Source organism: Pogona vitticeps, chromosome 3 (genome assembly GCF_051106095.1).
Source record: "Pogona vitticeps strain Pit_001003342236 chromosome 3, PviZW2.1, whole genome shotgun sequence".
Taxonomy (NCBI): Eukaryota; Metazoa; Chordata; class Lepidosauria; order Squamata; family Agamidae; genus Pogona; species Pogona vitticeps.
This window is the reverse complement of record NC_135785.1, coordinates 217,928,229-217,947,973: the sequence shown is the minus strand read 5'-3', so window position 1 is coordinate 217,947,973 and position 19,745 is coordinate 217,928,229. Positions and strand designations below refer to the sequence as shown.

The 19,745-nt window shown below is 37.1% G+C and overlaps 1 protein-coding gene across 6 annotated transcripts in view; it reads right to left on the bottom strand.

The window, feature by feature from the left end:
• Positions 1–19,745, bottom strand: part of CADM2 (cell adhesion molecule 2) — a 501,666-nt gene that overhangs the window by 238,182 nt on the left and 243,739 nt on the right. For 5 of the 6 annotated variants that reach the window (XM_072994016.2, XM_072994018.2, XM_078390556.1 and 2 more), the window contains one exon: positions 5,338–5,364. The exons of the other annotated variant lie outside the window; for it this stretch is intronic. In XM_072994016.2, coding sequence (XP_072850117.1) covers positions 5,338–5,364 — 27 coding nt within the window. The remainder of the gene's footprint in view (positions 1–5,337; positions 5,365–19,745) is intronic. 6 annotated transcript variants of the gene reach the window in all.

Here is a 19,745-nt window from a genome sequence, read left to right as displayed (position 1 = left end):
TTTACTATGTATACTATTTTTAAGGTATATTCAAAGTATTTATGTATTGCAAAAGCATAGAGAGGTTGGGTTTGGCCAGCCCTAAGCCTCTACAGTAAATATTATCTCAGGATTTCTGAAACCAAACTCTTACTGTAAGTCTTTTTATTTTATTTTATTTTATTTTATTTTATTTTATTAACATCCATAGTATGACAATGCAAGTTTGAATTCTAGTACAATACTATCACATTACTTACAAATTATTTCAGTAGTTTGTCTTTCTTTATACATCCTCTAGTTCATATTTTAACTTAATTAATTTGTTTTAAAATATTACATGCCAGCAATCCAAATTACTTCTCATATCACATTCTTCTTTTCTTGAGTTAATTCCATATGTTAATAATGGTTGCCAGGTTTTCATAAATTTATCCTGTTTTATTTCCCCTCTATATATTTTAATTGGATTGGTCAGCTTTTCCATCAGAACCATTTGCCAGATTCTCTTCTCAAATTTTTGTACTGAAAGATCTTGAGCATTTCTCACGTTTTGTGCAATTTCAAATCTTGCTGCACCAATAAGATGTACAATTAGGTCTTTATTGAATAATTTTTCATTTCTGTCCTTAAATATTGAAAATAATAATAAAGCTTCATTTTTAATTATCTTTTTGATTCAACAATGTTTCTATCCATTTAATTATTTCCTGCCAATATGCTTCCACTTTGGGGCAAGAGATCCACATGTGTTCTAGTGTGTTTTTACTTCCACAGTTTCTCCAACACCTATCTGAGATTTCTCAATTAATTTTGTGCAATTTTGTGGGGTACCAATGCCATCTGTGGACTGCCTTCCGAACAATTTCTTTCGCTTTGTCTGATATTTATATGGATATGTAGTCCATATTTCCGTCCATTCTTTCTCTGATATACTGATATTCAAATTAGTTTCTAAAATGTTATTTTAGATCCCATACCCCAGGAAATGCTTCCTCAACCAAATGTTTATATATTACTGAAGTTATTCCCTTCCTTTTATTTCAGTCTTTTTAATATTATATTGTTCTAGTTCCATGAGCATTCTCATAGGTCCGGAACGTTGGTATAATTGAGTTGCCAAATTTCTTACCTATATTAAAGGTAAAGGTTCCCCTTGACAATTTGTCCAGTCTTGTCCGACTCTAGGCGGTGGTGCTCATCTCTGTTTCCAACCCATAGAGCTAGCGTTTTGTCCGCAGACAATCCTCCGTGGTCACGTGGCCAGAGTGACTAGATATGGAACGCCGTTTACCTTCCCACTAAGGTGGTACCTATTTATCTACTCATATTTTTGCATTTTGCATGCTGTTGAACCACTAGGTTGGTGGGGGTTGGGCTCACTCTGTCACGTGGATCCGATATTACGACTGCAGGTCTTCTGACCTTGCAGCACAGAGGCTTCAGTGGTTTAACCTGCAGCGCCACCACATCCCACCTTACCTGTATTGATTGTAGCCAATTAGTTTTTATTTCCTTTGTTTTGTCCTTTAACTGTCTAATTGTTATTGGTCAAATAGGTCTCTTATTTTATAAATTCCAATTCTTTTCCAATTTTGAATTGTATATATTTCTCTCTTGATTTAAATTTTGGATAGTAAATTTCTGAAGTACAAGTCTTCAAAGGAGAAATCAGCTCCAGGTCTGGAGCAATCTGAACTTCTTATCTTCTTAATCAGGAACTAGTTAGCTGATTGTCAGAAGGAAAACTTTTTAACTCCTTCCTGGTCAAATAAGGATTTGTACTGGCAAATGGATTCTGTGTCTGGTTGTAAAAATATTTTAAAAGATATTTTTTTCAAAGAACACTGAACAAATATTCAAAACTTGTTTAGGTTTGACTTGGTTCAGAACCCACTTTTCGGCCTTTTTCTTGGTCTGTGATATTTGTAAGACTCTCCTTCAAAACCATATTTCAAATGAATTGAAAAACACACACCCCATAATTCTTTACTGTCTTTCATTTACATAGTATGAATGATTTGGACCTTGGTTTCCAGTGGCAATGTTTGCTAATCCGGGGCCTTTCCTTTTGTAAATTTCAAAAGGGGAAGGGAAATCTTTTGGAAAACATGCACACAACATGTTCATAGAGCTTTTGGTCCAATATGGCTTTTCTTACCAAAAGGAAAGGTTTTGGAAGCTGGAATACATCTTTGTCTGCGTTCAGCAGAGCAGGCATGGCAATGTTAGTTCAACTGAGCCGTTACAGTGTCAGTATGTTTGTCTATTCTATGTGCTGCACTCACTCACTTTGCATCACTGTTTCATTAAATCCAAAGCAGCCCTTTAAGATATTCTGGCATAGAGGCATTGCAGCCATATCCTGCTTGTCCTTAATTCTGCCCTTCTCAGCAACTATAGTGCAAATCACATGATCATCCAAGATCCTCTAGCACTGGGTAATTTACATGAGGAAAGCTGCTATTGTAATTTATGTGTAGTTCATGTATACTTAAATGCACATTTTAAAAAGCCAGGAAATTCTTCAAAAAAAGATTATGAATGTGGGTTATAGTGCCTCTGTATCCATGATTCAAAACATCAGGAAATGGACTCAAATTGCTGCTTAATATCATGCCTGCATTACCAGCAGGGAAAAATGCCAAGGTTTTCATAGCAAAGGGCAGCCTGAAAGATGACAATACCAATGGCAGCAGCCAAGATTCCCTCTTGCGCTCACTACCATTCACAAAGTGATACCAAACAACAGAAAATCCCAGAAGACAACTAATATTTTTCATCAGTTAACCACTTCCCTTCCAAACACAAAGCTATTGTCAGGGCTGTTTTTTAACTAACATGAATGGTACTAAGCACAAGAGGGTATCCTCTGAAGAAAGAGGAAGATAAGAATATTGGGGGGGGGGGAGGAAGTTAGCATATATTGAATTAGGCCACTGTCAATTCTGGTTTGCAGCAGCTCTCCAAAGCATTTGGCAAGATTTCCTCTAGCCCTTTAAAAGAACACTGACATTTCCTAGTGGTTTTCCCGTACTAACTTGACTCAGCCAAGCTTAGCTTATATAATCAATCAAAATTTGGTGTTAACAGTAGTTTTGGTAGATACAAACTGAAGTGAAGTAGGTGGACTCAATCTGTTCTACAGAAAGACTACCAATACTTAACTGCTCTGCTTCTTGACTTCTTTTTATTACTCCTGATTGTGATGAGGTGTTTGAAACCACGAGCAAGTACTAGACATGGGGATGAATAAAAAAATGTGACCTGATTCATCAGCTATTCATTGCTTCATATTCTTGGAATCCAGAGACCCCAACTAATATGAAGCAATTAATATAACCCTTTTATATTTGTCCCTTCATTCCCTATATGCTTATTCTCCTGTGGATCAGCGGTGGGGGTGGGGGGGCAGCAGCAGTGGGGGGGCAGGGTTTTTTTTAGACAGCCTCTGGCTGTATAACTCCCCATGAATGGACAAATAAATTTGTGCTTCATCAGTTCATGGGGGGCAGATTCATGCTTCATCAACTTTGATGGATCATGAAGCAGGACGAATCACCAAAATGGCAATTTTCCCCATCTTTAGCCAGTACCTAAGTTTGTTGGTTTGTTTTTTCCTCCTCCATACCAGCCTCTCCTTCTCCCCTCCCGTCTCATTATTGTGCCTTTTAGATTACAATCTTAAGAATAGAGGACGTATTATTACTGGTTTTTGGGAATCTGTTCCGGCTGAAGAGTTGAAGAGTTAAAAATAAGGATTGGGCTCAAATACATAGAACACCAATCTGTGCATGACAGCATGACCTAACTGTGTTGCTACAGGGATGGAGAAAAGGCTAGCATCACATACAGGAGTTCCTGCTCTTATGTGGTCCTCCCTTATGCATATTCATTAATTTATCTTAGGCTTTTAAAAAGTACATCCAGTCTCCATTAGGAATGTAACAAATACTTGCTAATTAATTGTTCTTGTCAAAATAGGGTCTCCTGATTTCTTGTTGAAAAATTTTCAAGACTCACAGTTCCTCACCTCCATTGAGGTGGTTTGTTTTTCCCCCATTATTAGGATATTGGTAATTTAGATAAACTATGTTTTATCAAAAATAGTAACTTTCCCTTTGAGAAGCAAAGCAAACACAGAGAGTAAACACAGAAAATTATTTTTACACATGCCAAAAAAACTAGTGCTTTTAAACCATAGAAGTCCATGCAACAAAGCAGCAGCTATTTTTTTTAAAAAAATACAATTTGTATCGTTTGCACTGAAGTATTATTTTGCAGGGGGGAGGAAGAATCATTCTTGCCCACCAAAGTACCTCATTCTCACACAGAGGAAGGAGAATAGTTTTGTAGTTGAAAGGATTTATCTCAGTGTGTATATGTGTGAATTAAGTGCCTCTGTTGACCTGGGAGGTGGTCTGAGATGGCCATTTAAGATCATTCCCTGTAAACACAGGAGATGACTTTTGACTGGAAATACAGAATGAACTCAGCTTCAACTCTGACCTGCAAAATTAGCAGTGCGCTACACCACAATACATAGGAAACCCTACTATCTCTCAGCACTGTCTCCAAACTGAAGTAGGAACATAATAGTGATCTGCTCAGCAGAACTGTTGTATGCTACTGTTTCAGTCCCTGTTATGGAGACAGGCCGGGTAACATCTCAAGGATGACATTTACTTAGGGTTGATCTCTTACTAGCTTCCTGACTACTCCTAAATTGACACATGGCAAGATTTCACTACCAGAACGGAATTACGTTATACACATATTTTAATATTATTATTGAAAATTAAAGAAAATGCTAGAATTTCTTGTTAGCATCATGCTTTAATTCATCCCGTTCCCATTTTACTGGCTTTCATCCCCCCCATTATAATGCACTTTATCACTGCCATGCAAATAATAATCAGATTTCTTTTTGTATGTTGCGTGGCATTCTATAAACAGTGCAGCCCTGTCTGATTAATGTTAAAAACTGAACAGCCAAGAATGTACAAGATAATACAAATAAGCCAGATACCATGAACAGAGCACCTAGTTGCAATATAATTAATTCTAACTTGGCAGCAATTGCGTACAAAGTACCATATTTTCAGATGAGATTTGTCATTCTGAAATGCATATGAATTCTGAATTATTTTCAGAGGAAAAAAACAAAGTAAACAGTTATATAGATCAATTCCAAACGAGAGGGAAAAAAAATACCCGCGTATTGAATTTTGCAGCCAAAGCATGCAAATGCTAAAAATATACCTGAAGGTATCTGATCTGCATAATTAATTGCAATCACAGCAGGAAATGTACTGCAAAGCCATGCAGTGTAAATTAAGAATGAAACTGAAAACTCACCTTTACTTTTGCTCTTTGTAGCAGCCACTGGGACCAAGGTAAAGATTGCAAGAGGAGAAGAGAACAGATAGAAGTTAGTCAGAAGCTCTGACTGAGAATAGAGAAAGTTTCACTATGGATTAAAGGTGGACAAAATCTAAATCCAAGTATTTGACCTGTTTATATCAGCTATGTATTTTTTATCACCTATTATATGCCAAGACTAACAACATAACTTTTTTGAATTATTTCCAGTTGCCAAAGTTGCCAGTCAGTGACAGTGACATTTACTATTAGCCATAAATCATACTACAAACACAAAATGGCAAATTTCAGAATTTGTAAAAATATGTTGAACATTAAAAGTAGAGAATCAGCTATGTACTACTGGAGAATATTATATCAGCATAGGAAACAACTTTCTTCTTGTTAGTTTTCCTAAGAAATGGATTACTATCTTTAAACACCCTGGTTTAGTGTGAATAATTCATTGGCAAAAATCCTGTTCCATACATGACACCATGTAAGGCTGATTATGTCATCAACTACAGCAATTATTCAAAAATAAAACTCCCCCAAAAGGTCCAAAAGGCCCCATGGATATATATAAATGTCCCTTGGCTTCCACATCTTCCACAATTAAAGGGGTCGTACAAGAGCTTTTGGGCCTATGGAAAGGGTACAACATTTTTATTCCTCCTCCTCCTCCAAACAAAAATCACTGCTGATGATGACATCATCCACCTTACATAGTGTAGCTAAACGAACAAAATTTTAGCCATTCTGTTGCACGTTGTTACTGACCTTCCTGGCTGACTTTTTCAAAAATAGTATCCCCACCCTTGGAAGTCTCCCCCTAAATCCAACAGAAGCTGCATCTGCCCCAGCTATTTTGACTATTGACTGTTTCCCCCCTCTCTTTTTCAGTCTTTTCTCTTCTTTCTGAAAACAAATGTCATTTTTTCTCTCTCTGTCCCTTTCTACCCAAGCTTAAAGCCACACAGAATCTATATGGCTTCACCTAAAGGCTGCAAGAATCACCACTGCTTTAAAAGTTCTGAGTGCCTGTAAAGCTGCTCTATAGTTCTACAGTTTCATAAAGTTACAACACTGTATTGGTAAAATAACTAGGTATGTTACCCCCAATTAGCCAACAGCTGAGGGCTGGTTGAGGTGCCATTAAGCCTGCAGAGACTGTAGTGTATCCAAACATCTGCCATCCTAGAGATGATGGAAATTACTTAGGACTATTCTGACCCAAATCTAACTTTGCACCAGCATAGTGGCAGTGAGTTTGGGCTAAGATCACCTCCCCTTTGCTCTTCCTCCCTCGCTTTATTTTTTTAACCTGTCTGTGGCCCTCACCCAATACAGCTATTGGGCCAACAGATCCAGTTGTGCTAGGACATCTAAGACAATTTCATATTAAAAGGACAGTGTTTCTTGATTATTCTTTCCACCAAAATAACTCTTTACAGGTACTTCTAACTCATTATTTCCAGGTTTTGCATTGCATATTAGTTCCTTTTAACATATAAATCCTTTCACTTTTTAAAAAATCACTCAAATATACTCTTAAGATTTCATTTATATATAAAAAAAGATATTTGCATGGTTTTGTGTTTTTAATAAGACGGGATTTGGATATGATTTATATGACACTTCCTGCCCTCACTTATACTAGAACATTCACTACCCAATCAATAAATCAATTTTCATGAACCTTTTAATTTATTGAAGACCAAGAAGACCAACACTATCCAAGTGTACTTTTCACTCCACATTAATTAAGGTCAGCTATACTTGCTATAACACCTGATACCAATACAGCAAGCATGAATTCATGTCAGATTATACAGACTCCTAAAATCTTCTCTCCTTACTCATCATCATCATTGTTGTCATCATACCTAGAACTGTGTCAACAACAAAAATCAGACATACAGAAATATATCCATCTCAAAAGAAAAAAAGAAAACAAGAGGAAAAGGAAATACTCTGTAAACAAAACGTAAGAAAACTCCTGTTCTACACCAAAGTGATGTGTTGTCCTTCTATAAAGATAATATTTCTATATTAGAAGAGTTTGTGTATTGTTAGATCCACCATGAGGAGGCATGTTTACAAACTATTCATGTGATGTCAAAGATAATGAAGTCATACAGGCAACTTCATGTAAATAAATAAATAAATAAATAAATAAATAAATAAATAAATAAACACACACACACACACACACACACACACACACACACACACACACACACAGAATCTCCACTCATAGTCCTAAATTACCACTGGTCAATTATGAATTTCGCAGCAACAGCAAAATAGTCTACAACAGTAGACACAGTAGTGTCCTGTCTATGGCACCACAACGTCATATGTATGTCTACATGTATCACAAATGCTCCAAACACCCTGATTCATGTTATGATATGAACTACATAAAAAGCTGTGTTCAACCTATGAAGCACTGAATGTTTCTAGAGCACCCTCCCTTGCTTGTCTCACTGCAGTTCATCTTACTCTTTAATAGCTCTTGTACTTCTGTGAATATGCTCTTAGTTCTGAAACACCACTGGAAACGGAAATGACAAAGGAAATAATAAAAATGGAGAAATAATAGAGACATTTCCAATACATTCCCAGCTACAAGACTTTTAAGCAAGTCTTACAAGGATCTCTTCTCGGCACTTGCAAAAATATATTCACCACCATTAATGATACCAATAGTCAAATAGCAGCATTGCTATCCTAAGAATTATTAAACAATAACTTCAGAGTTACTCTCTCTTTCTCAAAACGAGTGCTGTCTCAGTTGCTGAGGTTGGCTACCATCATGGTATATCTGTACTTATCTCTTGCTGTGTGGATTAATTGTTCTGTATTAAAGCCTGAACAGTTTCTGATATTACTCATTCACCAAATCCAATTTATACCTTTCATCTCTACTCTCAATCTTCTCTCCAACAATGTGTTGCAGTATATTATATTTATCATGATGAATTGTATGTCCAAGATATGAAAGCTTCCATTTCTTAATAAGCCACTCTATTTTTGTTTGTTTTCATATCCCATGAAGTACCTCCTTCATTCTTTATTTTATCAGTCCACGAGATGTGAAGGATTCTTCTGCATGTCCACATTTCAGAAATATTTATTCTGTTGAGTATCTCCTTAATAATCCAAACCTCACATCCATTTAGGAGGGCTGACCATATGTGACACTTTAAGCTGTTTGTTACACAAGATTTTATTCATCTTCATAAAAGTTGTTCTAGATATCTCAAGTCTTTGCTCTATTTCTACTACATTTTTTTCTAAAGACTGTAAGCACTTCCACAGAAATCTATTTCCAAAAAAGAATGAACAAATGAAAGAATGAAAGAAAACTGAAAGCTTTCCCTTCCATGGATTCTGTAAAAATATTTAATATTGGGGAAATCCCTATCCCTCCTACCTTCAGTAAAGTTCTGTAAAATTATTGTAGCATTCTGTCAACATATTATTTTAATAGGGAAAATTGAGATTTTGATTTCGTTTCAGGTATCACAAGAACAAAACCCAACATAGAAAATGAAATAAGACAGAATATAACATGCCAAGATCCCCAGCCTGGCTCTGTTTCTCATGTGGTAGGAAAGGGGAGCACAGTGCTGGCTGGCCACCATCTACTCTACATACAGTCACATACCCAAAGCCTGTACACCAGGTTGAATTATGTGTGACCTATGGCCAAGGTTGGCCAGTCAGAAGGCACCTGGTGAGATTGTAGGGGGATCTGCTTCTGGTGGATCAAAAGGCAGCGGTTTTCACCCGTCAACTAGGTAAAAATTTCAAAGGTTCCCCCAGAACTTCTCTGACAGTCTTCACTGCAACTTTTTCATGCACCCATATATCCCTCTTTGAAGATTACCCATATCAGTTGTCTGTTTCTGCTTGATGTAAGAATAGGGCTTGGATTTATGTTGCCTTTGGTTGATAGTGACTGAGAAGTGGCATGTCCATGTCAATGACCTGTTACTGTTGTTCATTGAAGAGATTTACCAGCCATATTCATGAAAGTTAAAAAGAACTCTTCATTTTTGATGATCATTTAACAATGCAATCTGCTCAGCAGTAAGTCTCATTAAGTTAAAGAGAACTTGCTCTACAAAAGTGACGAAAGAATTGTAGCCTGGATAGACTATCTAAGTTTCTGAAACATTACTTTTTTTTTCTTTTTAGTATTTTTTATGTGTGCTCTGAAATTCATATAATTTGAATATTCGTCCAGTTCCATCGTTTTTATTATTATTATTATTATTATTATTATTATTATTATTATTATTATTATTATTATTATTATTATTATTATTATTATTATTATTATTATTATTATTATTATTATTATTATTATTATTGTTATCGTCATCATCATCATCATCATCATCATCATCATCATAGGAATTTCATAGTTTGTGATATCTGGTTTTTAAGATCTGATCTAGCATCTCTTAACTCTGATGAAATCTTATACACAGAAATGTCAGAGCAAGGATAAACTGTGCAAGGATGTTGTGCAAGGATCTTACTTCACCTGCTTTTCAGGTTTGGGTATCCAAACTAGCTTTGAATCTGACATACTCTAATAATCTCAACCTAAGGTCATGTTTGGTGAATTCAGAACAGAGTAAGAGGCATATCCGCAACCAAAACAAGATATAACACTATTTGAGTACTTGTGCTAAACACAGGGCATGGAAACAATAAGTGTGAATAAAGAACATGCAAAGGAAATATAACTGGAATTAGGTCAGGTTACAAGGCTTATTTATCAAATTATAATTCTCTGCATATTCATTCTAAATGAATATTAGTGTCATCTGTGCTATATAAGTGTCATGTTCAATAGTTGCAAATGTTTCAATTGATGGGATGGTTGAATGGCAATTCAGCTGTCAAAGTTCACAGAGCAATCTAATTAGATGAAAATGGTAATTAAAATCCCTTCCCCCCCTCGTGAAATGAATTGGTTCCTATTAGCACTCCGCCTACATGGTATATAGAGGGTTTTTTCACAGTGAATAAACTTTTTTCCACTGTTGAAACCAAAACTCTGTTTTCCATTAGTTCACCAAATTCTAGGCAGCGCTCTACACTTTCCATGGAATTTGACACAGGAAAGATGCTATCTTGTGTAGGAATTTTAATAAGCATAAATTGACTGAAGTTTTTAAACTAAGTAAATAAATAAATAAACAAATGTAATATTGGTTTTTCAAGCTGTTTGGCCATATTCTGAAGGTTTTTCTAACTAACCTTTCGCCAGTCTCTGAGGCTGGCATCTTCAGAGGACGGGAGTTAGAACTCTGTCTGTGTTCTGGTGTAGTTTGTGGGATAGTTCACTATTTATAGCTGTGGGTTCAGCTTTTTGTCCTTTTCAGGAGACTGGGTGACTATGGTGATCAGGGTGTTTTTTATTATATTGGGTGTATTGCTGTGATAAGGGGGGGTGACCTGTCACTGTGATTAATGAGTGTCATTAGCTGGTCTTTTGTGTGCAGTGATCACCTGTCCTTGTGGTTGGGTAGAATTTGTTGACCTGTTGCAGGCTGTATTTTTCAGTGCTGGGAGCCAGGCTTCACTGAGTTTTAAACTTTCTTCTCTTTTATTGAAGCTCTGCTGGTGTTTGTGGATTTCAATGGGTTTCCTGTGTAGTCTAACGTAATGATTGCTGGTGTTGTCCAGTACTTCAGTATTTTGAAATAGAATTTCATGTCCAGTTTGTTTCAGGGCATGTTCAGCTACTTCCGATTTTTCCATTTGTTTCAGTCTGCAGTGTTTCTCATGTTCTTTGATTCTGGTGTAGATGCTGCATTTTGTGGTCCCAATATATACCTGGCCGCAACTGCAAGGTATCCAGTATACTCCTGCAGAGGTGAGGGGGTCCCTTTTGTCCTTTCCTGACCGTATCATTTGTTGTATTTTTGTGGTGGTTCTGAATAATATTTGTAGGTTGTGTTTTTTCAACCTACATGTGGTCTGTGACCCCTTTGATGTATGGCAGAAATACTTTATTTGTGGGTGGCTGTTTTTCTTCTTCAGTTCGGTGCTGGTTTGTAAAAAAGCTTTTGAGAATACAAATGTAATGGATTGCTGCCATTTCTGTTTAATTATAAGATGCCCACAACACAATTAAATAATCTGGATACATTCCTCTTCCTCTTCCTTGCAGTTATCATAATTACAGAACAGAATTTTTTTGTGATAGTTATAACATAAGTATAATTTATGTTATACAGCACTTTGTGATTTACATGGTAATATATTACTTAAAATATAATGGGTAGAATTCTATTGATTAGTTATGTCTGCCTAAACTGGACAATGTAGATTGAAGTGGTGACTTACTCCAGGTAAAAAAAAGTTGCCACATGCATCCTTCATTGTGCATGGACTCACACACTGATAGAATGGGAATTCATAACTGCAGTTTGTTTCAACACATTTACATCAGGGTAACTGACCAACATAATTCTTTGAATGTTGCAAACTGGAAATATTTTTTTTTCACCTGTGTTACTCTCATGCAGAGATAGGGACACGTATGAAAAGACACACAATGTGATAGGATGAGTGAGAAACATCAGGTGCTAAAGCAGCAGGGACATTCTCCTTTTTCTTTTTCTGACTTCCTTAGGAAAACATCAACAAAATCAAAGTAAATGGATTGAGAAAAATCTAAGAAAATGTTTTGAAAGCTTTCCTTTCTGCAATTCATGAATATTAGATACACAGTTCTATCCCTCACTGGAACTGGACTCTATTTCTACCCATTCCATTTGGCTAGCATATAGTTTTAATGATGAGGATGTCTCTACATTTGATCTAATGCCCGAGACCAAAAATTCTCTAGCTGATAAATACTGTTCTAGGACCTAGAATGATACCAGGGAATATATAGTATGTTTTCAAATCTTTACTCATTCCTGCATCACAGCAGTTTATTTCAAAAAGAACTTATCAGGAATCATACTTGAACTGGAACAAAACAAAACCACAAAAACTTATCTTACAAAAATGTTGTGAAGTTAGATGAATGTTCCAACTTGTAGGGGAGGCTGCAAAGTACAAGGTTACTCTTTCTTAAGGCTGATGTTTTTATCATCCCCCTTGCACACAAATCACAGTGGGTTCCTGTATAGTGGTGCCTTGACTTACGAATGTCCCTAGTTACAACCATTTTGAGTTACAACCATCTCTGGCCACAAAATTTTGCTTCTACTTGTGACTGGAGCTTCCCCTTATGAACAGAAAAAGGCAGGGGGAAAAGGCGGGAAATTCAAATTTCTAACTGTAGGTGGTGACGAGGCTGCATCTTTGTAGCTCTTTCGCCCCAGCAGTTAGAGAGTGTGTGTCTTCGTGGGAGGCTTGGGACTGCCTCTTTCTGCTTCTGAGTGTGTGTGTGTTTGCAGGGAGGGTTCGGGCTGCCTGGTAAGGTAAGGTGCTGTTTTCTGCATTTAAAAAACTGTTTTGGGTGTTGCTGCCACATGGATTTGAGCTGGGGGGTTGTGTTTCTGTGCTTTGGTGGGTCTTGGGGGGGTTGTTTGTTTTTGGTACCCTCATTTGTGATGGGTCTTGGGGGGTTGTTGCTTTTTGGAGTGTTTTTTCCTGTTTCCGATGGGTCTTGGGGGCTTTGCTTGTTTGTTGGCTTTCCCCCCATTTCTGATGGGTCCTGTATGCTTCCCTTCCTTTTTTCTTTGTTTTCTTTGCATTTCCCCATTTGTTCTCTATGCATTTCCAATCTGCTCTGTTTGTTTTCTGTGCATTTCCAAAGGGTCTTGCATGCTTGATTGCTTTTCTTCCCCCCCACTTCGGCCGGAAGGTATTAATCATGTTTCCAATGAGTCTTGCAGTGATATTTTTAGTGATTTTTTTTCCTTCAGCCAGAGCAGATTAATTGCATTTCAATGCATTCCTATGGGAAATGGTGCTTCGATTTACGACCATTTCGAGTTACGTCCATCTTCTGGAACAGATTATGGTCGTAAATTGAGGCACCACTATAGTCATTGCAGCTTTGCTACCATTTCAAATTTTGGGAGGAAAGACACCAACATCTAAATTATTGTGGATTCCTATCCCATTTATCAGTCCCTTGCATTTTTAGCTTCCATATTTGACTTCTCACATCATCATCCTAATAAGACACAAAGAATATGTAAAGAATACCCATGGTTGTTGTGGGTTTTTTCAGGCTCTTTGGCCGTATTCTGAAGGTTGTTCTTCCTGACATTTCCCCAATCTCTGTGGCTGGGATCTTCAGAGCACTGGAGTAGGAACTTTGAAGTCCTCTGAAGATGCCGGCCACAGAGACTGGCAAAACGTTAGGAAGAACAACCTTCAGAACATGGCCAAAGAGCCCGAAAAACCCACAACAACCATTAGTTCCCGGCCGTGAAAGCCTTTGCAAATAAAGAATACCCACATAGTATCTTGCATTTAATAAAGCTGGAAATGTTGTTGAACAATAATAGTCTTATTATTGTTCAACAATACTATCTCAATAATAGTTGAGCAACAATAGTCTTTGAACACAGTTTCCAACTGTTCAGTTCGGAGGTCTTACAAAGAAATAACTAGTCTATGCTCTGATTCTTAAGCGTAGCAATACCGATGTGATTGTGCTTGCATACACATACCTCTTAAAAACTCAGTTGTCTCCAAGTCTGAGGTACCATTACTATAGGCAGGATGATAATTATCACTGTAAGCTGCTTTGGAAATAGCTCCAGGAGTTTATTATTTCACATTAAAATGGTTTAATGCACTGGGATCCAGACAAAGAAACCTTGAGCCTGTCATCTACGGGTCTGACCCATACTTAGCAATAATTTGTGCAGGCACAAATAAATTAATAACTTATGCCATAATCATTCCCAGCTTAAATTCTAATGATTTCAATGTATCTAGTATGAATCGAGTTTCTTATCTTGTTCTTGTCAAGTTGTCCATCATTTCAATATCTTTCTGTCTTTCTATCAGGATTATGCTGTATGTTGTAGACTGACACTTCTATCAACAATTACTCTGGTCTTTCCTATGGCACATTCAACAGCTAATTCTTTAAGCAAAACGTTTAAGGTTTTGGACATTTTAACTTTCTCTATAGTTTCTGGGTGATCAGAGTATCATTCATAACACATTGAAGGGAAGTTAAACCTCGCCAAACAAAAGAACCAAGCACTTCAATATATAAATACCAATTTCAAACTGTTTAGTGACTGAGATCACGGAACTAATTTAGCCCCTAAAGGATTTCGGAGGGTGCAATAGATTTTTTTTAATTATTAAGTAAAACTACTGTTGAAAATTCTTCACTTTCAAAAGAAGTTTGTTGTATTTGCTTCAGAAGGATACTGTTCAATGATCACAAATTCAAAAAACTTCACTTGATACTGGCAATTTTTGATAAATTAGACTATTGTCTGTCAAACACCCCACGAACAACAATATATAAAATTCTCTCCAAAACTCACACAAAAGGCAGGCTACTGTTCCATAAAGTGTAAGAGGAACCATATGCAGTGGAGTTGAGAACAAACTGAGAAATCAACTAATTGTAATGAGCAGATGGGCAAATTTAAATTAACTTAAATCAATAGGGTGCTTACCTGTGTGATGGAGCAGAATGTAGTGTGTTAAATACACTATATAAAAGACCCAAACATTCTACTCCATAGAAAACAGCCAATTCATTTTTGAGCTGTTTCTAAGTGTCAAATGTTCCATGTTTGTTCTTATACCACTCTTCAACCTTCTTGTGCCCTGGCCAGCCCTATTTTAGGCAGAAAGATGCACATGCTGCAAGAGGCTGATTTAAAATATAATGAAAGGCCAGAAAATTTTTGGTTATTTGTTTTATTTCTAATGCCAGAGAAAGGGAATAATGACTGTATTACGGCCAGATAAGCAAAGTGGTTAAAACGCTGTACTGCAGCTAAAACTGTGCTCACGACCTGGGGTTCAAATCCCAGGTAGCCGGCTCAAGGTTGACTCAGCCTTCCATCCTTCCGAGGTCGGTAAAATGAGTACCCAGCTTGCTGGGGGGGCCATGTGTAGCCTGTATAATTTAAAAAAAAATGTAAACCGCCCGGAGAGTGCTCGTAGAGCTATGGGGCGGTATATAAGTCAAATAAATAAATAAATAAATAAATAAATAAAGAACCCAATGAACTTGAGTGGCCTTGGATGTGATGCAATTTGCCTTTTTGGGAGGGCAACAAAATATCTTGGTTTAGCTTCTGTTATGCGGTGCCAGTAGTTAAGTTCTTACAGACTGCTTTGCTAAATGGTCTAATGTATGATATATTTGAGGTAGGAAGCGAGATGGCATCACCTCTCACCAGAGTTCCATCCATTCTGACAAAGGAGACTGAGAGAGAAGGTGACTATGGACTTATGATATGTCAAAAGGAAACCTCTGAGGAGTCCTTCAAGGGGGCAGAAGAAGAACTGTCCGGCTTGATGCTGCGATGAGACAGCCGGAGGAGGACAGAGCTCCATCCCCTGAGCTGAATTCTGACCTGTTTGAGACCCCCCCCGGGAGTTAAAACCACCCCGAAGAAATGCGGGAGAAGCCTGTTGATCATGGGCGAATGACAGTTACCCTCGTTTGCTCCAGGAAACTCCCAATCACCAGCGGGCAGAAACAAGGAGCTGAACTAGCTTGCTTGCAAGTCATCTGCAGCCAGGAATGGATAAACAATAAATCAGCCTAATTAACATTGTGTTACCACTGCTTGAGAATTTTTTTTAACTGTATTGATTTACTATCCCTGGACGAGACAATTCCTATGGCAGAAATAGTGTCTTCTATCCCTTCACCACTGATTGAGCAGTGGTGAAACTGAAGACAGGAGGAGATGCCTATGTTCCCATTTTCAGATAGCCTATGTTCCCATTTCTCAGTAGACTTGCATCCCACAATATTGGTGTCTGTTGCTAATTTTCTTTAAGTTGATTTTATCCATAAATGTACTAGTTATAGTCCCTCCTCTTTAGAAGGAAAAGCCCATTCTTTTTCTAATTGTCAAGGGAATTAGAAAGCCCATTCTTTCTAATTCCCTTGACAACCTCCCTTTCTCCAATGTTATACACAATTTAAAAGAGCAGAGGTATAGAGAGCTTCCTGTACAGGGAATTCAGAAGAACTCTGATGCGCATGAATGGAATGTGGAGTTTTGGTGACTGGGAAAGATTTCATGTTTCAGAAAATATATTAGATAATCTTTTGAGACCCATCTCCAGAGCTAGGTTACAGTGTTGATTTCATGGTTAAAAGTTAAATCAAGTATAACTATGGAATAAAAATTATATAGGTGAAACACCCATGTTGTCTGAAACTTCCTGTATTTCTTCTGCATAGCTCTCACAGTAGAAGATTAAACCAGCTCTCACACAGTACAACAGCAGCTATTCATTCATTAAAGGGTGGGGGGAAGCTGTGAAGACTTGCTTAAAAATGCAGATGAATGAATTAGTGTTGACAGCTTTAACTTGTTTCTTGGCAACTCTGACAGGATGTGGCATTTCCCATTCTTCTAACCATGAAGATGATTTGAAGTAAACTAAACTGCATAAAAATATCAAAACCTTGTTACAAAGAAAATATTAATAGGTACTATTTAATTTGGCTCATTATCTTAAACAAAAACATCATTCTAAGATGCCATCGTGTTGCTCGTATAGAGACACACAATATAATCTGGTGTGTGTGTGTATATGTGTGTGTGTGTGTGTGTGAGAGAGAGAGAGAGAGAGAGAGAGAACTCTAGGCACAGTCAACATTATAAAAACATGGACTGGTAATACATAACAGATACATATTTTAACCAAAAACAAGTATCTGTTAAATATCAGCACAGTATGGATGACAACAATGATGATGATATTCCAATGTTTCTTACAAAATTTCATGAAAGAGGACATATTGTATCCTATAACCAGAGGATACCTTTACTTTTTACCTAGATACACAAGAAAGTTATTAAACAATATTCCCATCTAGCCAAGTCAACCATTTGCCACTTTGTATCTACAGAGAAAAATCCATTATGTCTTTGCTGCTCCCTCCATCTTTTCATCTCATGCCTAGTATCTGTGTTGTTGATATCAGATATGTGTACCTTCCATCTCTTGCCTTCCTATATTTATTTCAATTGTTTATATTTCACTTTTACTAACCCAGCAAACCATTGGCAGCACAAACTGCCTCCATGGCAATATGCTTGAGCATGGTTTTGCCATGTGAGAAAAAGCTAGGAGTGTAAAGTGATAGTGAATGAATCTGGTCAACTACCATTTGCTGTATCTGCATTTCAGTGTTCCAAGAGTTTTAGAATCTCTGAGGTTTTTTTCTTCAATGTGTGTTTCCTTATCGTTTGCTTAGACATGTTAAGGTGTCAGCTAGCTAGGCAAGAGATGCAGTAGGACTCCCTTATCCATGGAATCAGTATCCATTGACTGATTTATCAAGTCAGAAAACACAGGCATTAAAAACATTACATGGGGAAAAATAGAAATACAGTATGGATTTTCAAAATATAATTATCAGAACTGGCCATTAGAGGGAACCAGACATTATGCTATATAGATAAACTATCGGTGTTTCACCTATTCTCCGGGCAGCTTGAGGCAGCTTTCTCTACCTTGCAGAGCAGTGTCATTGTAAAACTTAGAGCTTGCTGGAGGAGGGATGTTAACCTCTTCTACTTTGTTCCTTGTAAATGCTGTAAATTGTTATTTGATATCAATTGTTTTTGATATCAGTTGTTTTTATTCTGCATTTTGTGAGCAGCCCAGAGTAGACTGTGTCTAAATGGGCAGCATATAAGCTAAACAAACAAACAAACAAACAAACAAATAAATAAATAACTGCCTCCTGGGAGAGATTTTCCACCTCCTGGCCTTCCTGTTGGCCCCCTTCCTCAACACTCCTGGGCAAACATGGAAATGTGTTCTCAATTGTCTTTGAAGAAACCTGCAGAGCCATTGAGACTCTCTCTCTCTCTCTCTCTCTCTGTGTGTGACAGAGAGAGAGAGAGAGAGAGAGAGAGAGAGAGAGAGAGAGAGAGAGAGAGAGAGAGAGAGAGAGGCAGGTGATCAGAAAGGCAGAATTTGAGGAGAAAGTTGCAGGCAGGAGTGAGGCCAAACACAGCTATTTGTAGCAATCTGCAGCTGTGAACATATGTTCTGTGGTATTTAACCAGATGCACAGTTACTGTCTTGGGGTAGTACATTAAATTATACCAACATCTCACCATATTCATGTTTTACATTGGGGGTGTATATTAATATATCATACATTTCCTTTTGAAGGAAACAAGAAAAGACAAAAAGGGAAAACACTGAACTTGCAAGCTCCTTTTTAATGAAATGCAGGCATGTAATCAATTTTCTGTTTAACAAAAGCCCTTAGCACTGGGACAAAGCAGACACAGCATAAATAGCACTGGGCAATACAAACATGCAAGTCCTACATAACCTTCTGTGTAAAAACCTCATCAGCTCTCCTTTCAAACAGACTCCTATGCAATGCCAACTAAATAATTCATGAGGTTGACGATGCCAATCCAAATAGCCTGTTCCTTTTTAAGGTGTTATTGTGCAGATACATGATCAAAAGCTGTCATCAGTCATGAGCGTGGCATTTGCACTTCATTTTTAAAGCCATAGTATTTGCATTTGAATTTGTTTATTAAAACGAGTGATTGAATATTCCAAGCAAAGCCCAACTTTAAAAGAGGTTATACCTTTAAAATTTAGTCAAAATAAAGACTGAATGAAAGCAAAGCAATTGTGTTTGAGAACAGTAATTTGTCATGCAATAAATTAGAATCAGTTTGTGACAAAAGATGCAGCATTCAGTATATGCAGCACTTGTATGAACATGATTTTGTATGGCAATTTGCTAATGCACTTGAGAAACAGTAGATTGGTATACAATTGGATTAAGACAAATAAGTCACATGTAAAAACAAATAAGTCACATGTAATATAATACAGCACTGAGCATTCCAAAATGATTTTCATTTATGTATCAGAGTAATTATCTAAAGCTATGGCCAACGTGGTATAGTGAACAAGGTATCAGAGTTGTAATACAGAAGAAACCTAACTTCAGCCCCTGTTTCATCCAGGAGACTTATTTGGAGTCAATCTCTACCTCTCAGTGTGAACAACCTAAGGTAAAACGGCTGGGATGATAAAATACAGGCCAACATGTGCTGCCCTGTCTCCTTGGAGGAAGGGCAAGGTAAATGTAGTGGTAATAGGCATATTATGTGTCAGTAATTAACCTTTTAAAATCCCAATTAATTTTGGTACAAGTGACTTATAATAGATTAAAAGCTTCTTTAATTCTGCTGTAGAATTTCTTTAAA